General features: G+C 52.0%; 1 protein-coding gene across 7 annotated transcripts in view; it reads left to right on the plus strand.

Moving 5' to 3' along the window:
- The window catches only part of Galnt10 (polypeptide N-acetylgalactosaminyltransferase 10), a 145,810-nt gene extending 141,401 nt beyond the window's left edge, over positions 1-4,409 (plus strand). For all 7 annotated transcript variants that reach the window (XM_087569572.1, XM_087569571.1, XM_087569574.1 and 4 more), the window contains 2 exon segments: positions 851-1,000; positions 1,500-4,409. In XM_087569572.1, the coding sequence (XP_087425698.1) occupies positions 851-1,000; positions 1,500-1,658 (309 nt within the window). In that variant the 3' untranslated portion in view covers positions 1,659-4,409.
- Positions 4,410-6,000: the final 1,591 nt, after the last annotated feature.

Genomic DNA, 6,000 nt, shown 5'->3' on the forward strand with positions numbered 1-6,000 from the left:
ACAGACACATACGCACATACATACACACACACATACACACATACACACACACACATACACACATATACACGGAATATTTTTAGAAATTTTTTTAATCAGGGTCTTACTATGTAGCCCTGGCTGTCATGTAACTTGCTGTGTAGACCAGATTGGCCTTGAACTCACAAAGATCCTCTTGCCTTTGCCTCCTGAATTCTAGAATTATCCAGCCTATAACAATAAGTTTAAACAAACAAAAACACCAGGAGAACAAAGGCTGGGGATGCAGCCCTCTACAGTGATTGCCTAACAGGCAGAGCCCTGGATTTAATCCTCAACACCACAGGACTAGTCATGGCGGTACAGGCCTATGGTGGGAGATCAGGGCCAGTCTGTGCTATGTGCGACCTTGTCTCAATGAATACGTAGCAGAGGCTCTCTCTTTTGGTGGGTTGGTGTAAATTCCTTTGAGGAGGTGGCTCTTCGTTTTTTTTTTTTTAGGCCCTTCCACACCGATTTTCACAAGGGCTACGCTAACTTGCATTCCTCCCCAAGGCAGCAGAGCCCCTTGGCCTGAGTCCCCGCCAGTTCTCCATTGCAGTTTGTTTCCTTGTTCGTATGAATTACAGACACGCACACATGCACGCACGCGCGCGCGCGCACACACACACACACAGTAAAGCATGAATAGTATTCACTGCCCGGGCTTCTAAGTACATGGGGAATCTTGAGCACCGTACCCTGCAAGCCCTGCTGGTGGAAACCAGTCTAACAGTAGGCGCCATCTCAACATAATAACAATGTGATTAGCATGCAGGGAGGGGACACTGTCAGTGTTTACCACCCTCTAGCAGTGTCCCTGTGTATACAGGTCTTCACCTTCACCTGGCGGGAGGACATCCGGCCTGGAGACCCTCAACATACCAAGAAGTTCTGCTTCGACGCTGTTTCCCACACCAGCCCAGTCACCCTCTATGACTGCCACAGCATGAAGGGCAACCAGCTGTGGAAATACCGCAAGGTGGGGCGTGGTGCGGGGTGGGGGACCCAAGCACGTCCTTGCCAGGTTGTTGGTTTTAAGGGTTGCAGGGCCTCCTGCTTCGCCCTGCAGATCCTGTCCACTCGTCCTGCTCTGCCACTAATCTGGCCCTGAGAGAAAGGGCAGAAACCCAGATTCATGCATTGTAGAAAGGAAGCCAAGTGGGGGCGTGGCAGTGCACATCTTAAATGCCAGTGCTAGGGAGGAAGAGGCAGGCAGATCTCGGTGAGTTGGAGGCCAGCCTGGTCTACATAAAGCTCTAGGTCAGCCCTAGTTACACAGTGAGACCCTGAAACAAAAGGGGGGAGCATGCGCCCAGCCATTCCATACAGCAGGGTACTCTGGTTGGAAGCAGGCAGTACTGAAGGTCCCACCTAGCAGTAGCATTCATCATGAGGCAACAGGAGACGCTGGGCCTTGCTTTCTTGTTGCTGTCATGGCTGCTGTGTTCCCCTCTGCTGACACCCTTCCTGTTCTGTAGGACAAGACCCTGTACCACCCTGTTAGCGGCAGCTGCATGGACTGCAGCGAAAGTGACCACAGGATCTTCATGAACACCTGCAATCCCTCCTCCCTCACCCAGCAGTGGCTCTTTGAACATACCAACTCCACGGTCTTAGAAAATTTCAACCGAAACTGAGTCCTTAGACCTCCTTGACAAGCCCCTCAGGTTGCTGTGGCACTCATAGACCTTCCTCCTGTGGGAGAAGAGGCATCCGTGGGCACCAAGGTGCTGGGCCAAGTGGCTTGGGACAGAGGGTTCTTGAAGTACTTGCGTGGTGGGGCCATGGGGAGAAGAGACCACACGAACAGCTCTCCAAGAAGGTAGAGCCTGCTTACATAGTAGCAGAGTTCACCAGCCTGTCAGCATTGTCTCCTAAAGGTTAGGGTTGAACCAGAAAATCAGTCCTACGAGGTTGCCTAGCCCTTGGGCTACTGCCAGACAAGACAGTGCCCTAGAAGGAAAGGTGGTATTGGCCTTGGGACAGATTTTAAGCCTGTGTGCTAGCTACTGGCAAGGATGTCTGCCCGTGCTGAGGGGAGACTGCCAGTACTGCCCAGCTTCTATGTTGGTCCAGGGCACTGAGAGCCCACTGGGACCTCAGAGTGCTCTGTAGCTAGCGCTGGCCAGCAACCAGACAAGGAGCTTCTTTCTCTGCAGCCAAATGTAAGGGGTGTCTTCCCTGGCTCTCTGGGTATTTCAGATGCCCGTTCTAGTTACAGGGCTATCCGGGTACCAGGTTTTCGGGGCTGGTTCAGCTGGCTCAGTAGACCTCCAGACCAAACAGCTCCCAGCCAATGCTTCCAAAGCCCTTTCTCTGTGCTTTCCTTGGCAGCTCCCCTGCCTTGGAGAGGAACGGGTGCTGCGAGATGCTCACCTCCAGAGTTCCCCTGGGGGTGGCGGCTTCCCCCAGATAATGACCGTTGTGGTTCCAACCTCACAGAACCCTGGAGTTTCTGAAAAGTGCTGCAAACAAAGATGAGCCATGGCATGCGTGGGCACAGAGCGCAAGCATCCAGGTGTCAGGCAACCCCTCACCCGAGCGGAGGCAGTGGGACACCGGAAGCTTTGGTACAACCCAGTGCCCTGTGAGGAGTGAGGACGTCCCCTTTAACCCCATGTCTCAAATGAGAACTCACCCTCCAAGGATGTGGTTACTTGACCTTGTCATTTGCCAGTGAAGTAACTGAGATGTGGTCCTGGGGACAGAGCCCTGCCTTAGAGATGCTGGGATCAGGGTCATCCAGTCCTCAGGTCGGCCAGATGGCTGGTGTAGAGTCACCTCCATGCAACCCCTGCGCTGTCACAGCTCCCTTGTGGATTTCTAGTGTCCTTTTCCATATGAGCATTCTACCTGACAAATGACCAGCTGGGAAGGAGTCAGAGGGGGTGGGGGGTGAGCGTCTAGAATCCAGTGGGGACACGTGTTGCAGCCAAGGGGAGTCGAGTCCTCGGAGAGCAATGCGGCCTCATTTCAATAAAAACCGTGCCTTTTACAAAGAGAAAATGCAGTCGAGCAGCTGACTCCCTAAACTTGAACCACTTCTTAGTGCCTTGCTAGACAGACGGGGGGGGGGGGGGGGGGGGCTTACGCAGGTCCTATGAGCAGACTGGGTGTCTTTATATCTGACTTCAAGCAGAAAGTGCTAGGCTTGGAGCAGAACTGAGACCCAGAGGCCCCCCACAGTAGGGAAACTGCCTATCTGTGCAGCCCTCCCTGAGACTGGACAGCTCTAGTAGCCTACAAGTTCTAGAGACCTGACAACCCTGTGGGTAGGAGGTGCTGATCCCCCCAGAAGTGCTCTGCCCGTCCCTCGCTATCAGGGGCGAGCTGTATTTCCAGGTGATGTTAAGCCGGTGGTTAAAGCAGATGCTGCCACAAGCCATCCCTGGCCTTGCTTGCCCCATTCATTTCCATTCTCATCTGGTTTGCCCCCTCCTCCAGTGGTCACTTCCTCTGAGCTCACCTCAGCATCTGTGACTGCTGGACTCTGACCTTAAAGCATAAGACTTGAGGAGGTGTGTCACAGGAAGGACCAGGCGGGCCTAGTGGCTGGCTACAGGTACTTCAATCCCCACCTTGTTTTGGCTTCAGGTGTGGAAACCCTTGTCCAGAAGAGTCAGGTTTCTACTCTGCACAGGCAGGAAGGCCTGTGGACACGCCACAGCCAAGCAACAAGCCAGGCAGCTGGCCTCTCTTCCTCCAAAGCTTTACTTCAAGGCTAAGACTGCAAAACAAAATGCGGTTAGAAAGTCACCTCCCAAATGTTCCAGAAACATTTTTGGAATGCAGTGTCCTTGCTACGAGGCCTTTGTGTGGCAAGCTGTCTTACCCTGTCCTGCCACCTGGAGTGTCTGGCTTTAAAAGCAGCCGGCAATGGTGGACCTTCAGTTGTGGCGGGAGCTGCTCTGATGGGCAAGCCTAGTGGATTCCCAGAGTCAGCACCACGACTCCCCTTCAGTCCTTCCTGTTACGCTTCTCCCTGCGTGTAGCCAAGAAGTGGTGGCGTGTTTAACTGAAGACAGGCAGTGGGAAAGGGACAAGGAGTGCAGTTCCACCCTGCATCCGGTCAACACTTGCTGCTGGTGCTTTCTACGACAAATCCTAGTCATATTTTGGTTTAAGGTTTTGATGCTGAATCAGGGCCCTGCTGGGTGAGAGTAATAGCTGTTTCGAGATCTTAACAGGTTCCACTCTGCTCTGACGGGAAGGCTGGGGTCCCCTGGGGTGGGGGGGCTGCAGGCAGGGAAGCTGGGCACTGAGACAGGGTTCTGTGGGGGAAGCCCAAGACCACCCACCTCTCCTGGAAGAGTGAGCTCTGTAAAAGATGACTTACCATGTTCAGTTGTGACTGTGATTGTTCAATAAATCTCCAGAGTTTCTCTAAAGTGGTGTCTGGCACGTCCCTCGTCACCTGCCTTTCTGTCGATGTCCTCAGAACACCGGGTGCCTGCCCAGTGTCCAGATGTCCAGCAGGGTACTGAACCAAGTCGAGCTGCTGCCGTTTCTAGAGGGGAAGGCAGACCAGAACAAGGATGATTGTTAAGTAAAAAGGACCGAGAAGGATAGCTAAGTCTTAGAAACTGTGGTGAAACCATCGGGAGACCCCCCCCCCAGAGCTGAAAGGCCAAGCCAAGAAGAGGGCAGAGGGCAGCCCCTGCAAAGCCACAAGATAAAGGGGCTCGGGTCTGGAGGAGCACAAGGGCAAACTCCACACACAGCCTTCTAGATTAGAAGGTAGAGAATTCCAGAGGGCAAACAAACTGAGCTCCTCACCCATTAGCCACAAATAACTTGTGTACCAAAGTGTTTCTGGGCTGTTTAGCATCCGTGGAACCATGACTAAAACATCCTCAATGAGATCTGGCGCAACTACTACCCTCATTAGGCCTCAGTTCACAGGGAAATGAGTAGTGCTTGAAACGTGTGCCTGAGCAGAAGTTAATGTTCCTGGTGCTGTCGCTAAGCAACCACCAGAGGGTGCTATAGCGCCATAGCTTGGAGATGGTCACGGACCAGGAATAAGGACTCAGGCCCAAAATGCAGGTTGGAAGAAATAGAATGACAGTATTCTTTTTTTTTTTTTTTTTTCTTTTTTTTTTCGGAGCTGGGGACCGAACCCAGGGCCTTGTGCTTGCTAGGCAAGCGCTCTACCGCTGAGCTAAATCCCCAACCCCGAATGACAGTATTCTTAAAGGTACACACTTGGAGTGAGAGATGCCCCAGCGGTTAAGAGCATTTGTTGGGGGTTCCCATCTGGTGGGGTTCCCAGCACCCACATAGTGCTGATCCCTTAACTCCAGTTACAAGGGATCAGACACTGATGTGTCACCTCCTTGGGAACCAAGCATGCGTGGCACCCATGCACACACACATACAGGCAAAAGCATTCATACAATAAAATAAAATCTGGTTTTTTAAAAAGTTTTTTAACGGGCTGGCGAGATGGCTCAGTGGTTTAGAGCACCAGTGTCTCTTGCAGAAGACCCAGGTTCCCAGCACGCACATGGTGGCTCCCAGCTGTTTGTATTTAGAGTTCCAGGGGATCCAGCGCCCTCTTCTGCACTCCACAGGTACCAGGTAGGTACACGGTGCACAGACATACGCGTAGGCAAAACACTCATACACATTAATAAGTAAATATATCTTAAAGAAAGGTTTTTAAGGCACCCAGAGAAATCGTGACCCAATGGTGAATGACGAAGGAAAGTATCAAGTGCCTACTGTGCGCAGATGCTCAGCTAGAAATTGGAAGACTGCAGGTGGAAGCAAGAACCAGATTGAGTGACTTATAGGCTCTTCACTCCCATGTGATCTTTATTTACCCTCACATGATTCAACTGCTTGACTTTGCCAACGTGTACGGAGATGCTAGGTTTATTCAATAGCTTGCTTGTTAAAAATAAATATATGTGTACAGGTATCTAGAATTACAGGTAGTGTGTGCCCTTCCACATGGGTGCTGAGAACCAGATCTGG

Source organism: Rattus norvegicus, chromosome 10, assembly GCF_021556685.1.
Source record: "Rattus norvegicus strain SHRSP/BbbUtx chromosome 10, alternate assembly SHRSP_T2T, whole genome shotgun sequence".
Taxonomy (NCBI): Eukaryota; Metazoa; Chordata; class Mammalia; order Rodentia; family Muridae; genus Rattus; species Rattus norvegicus.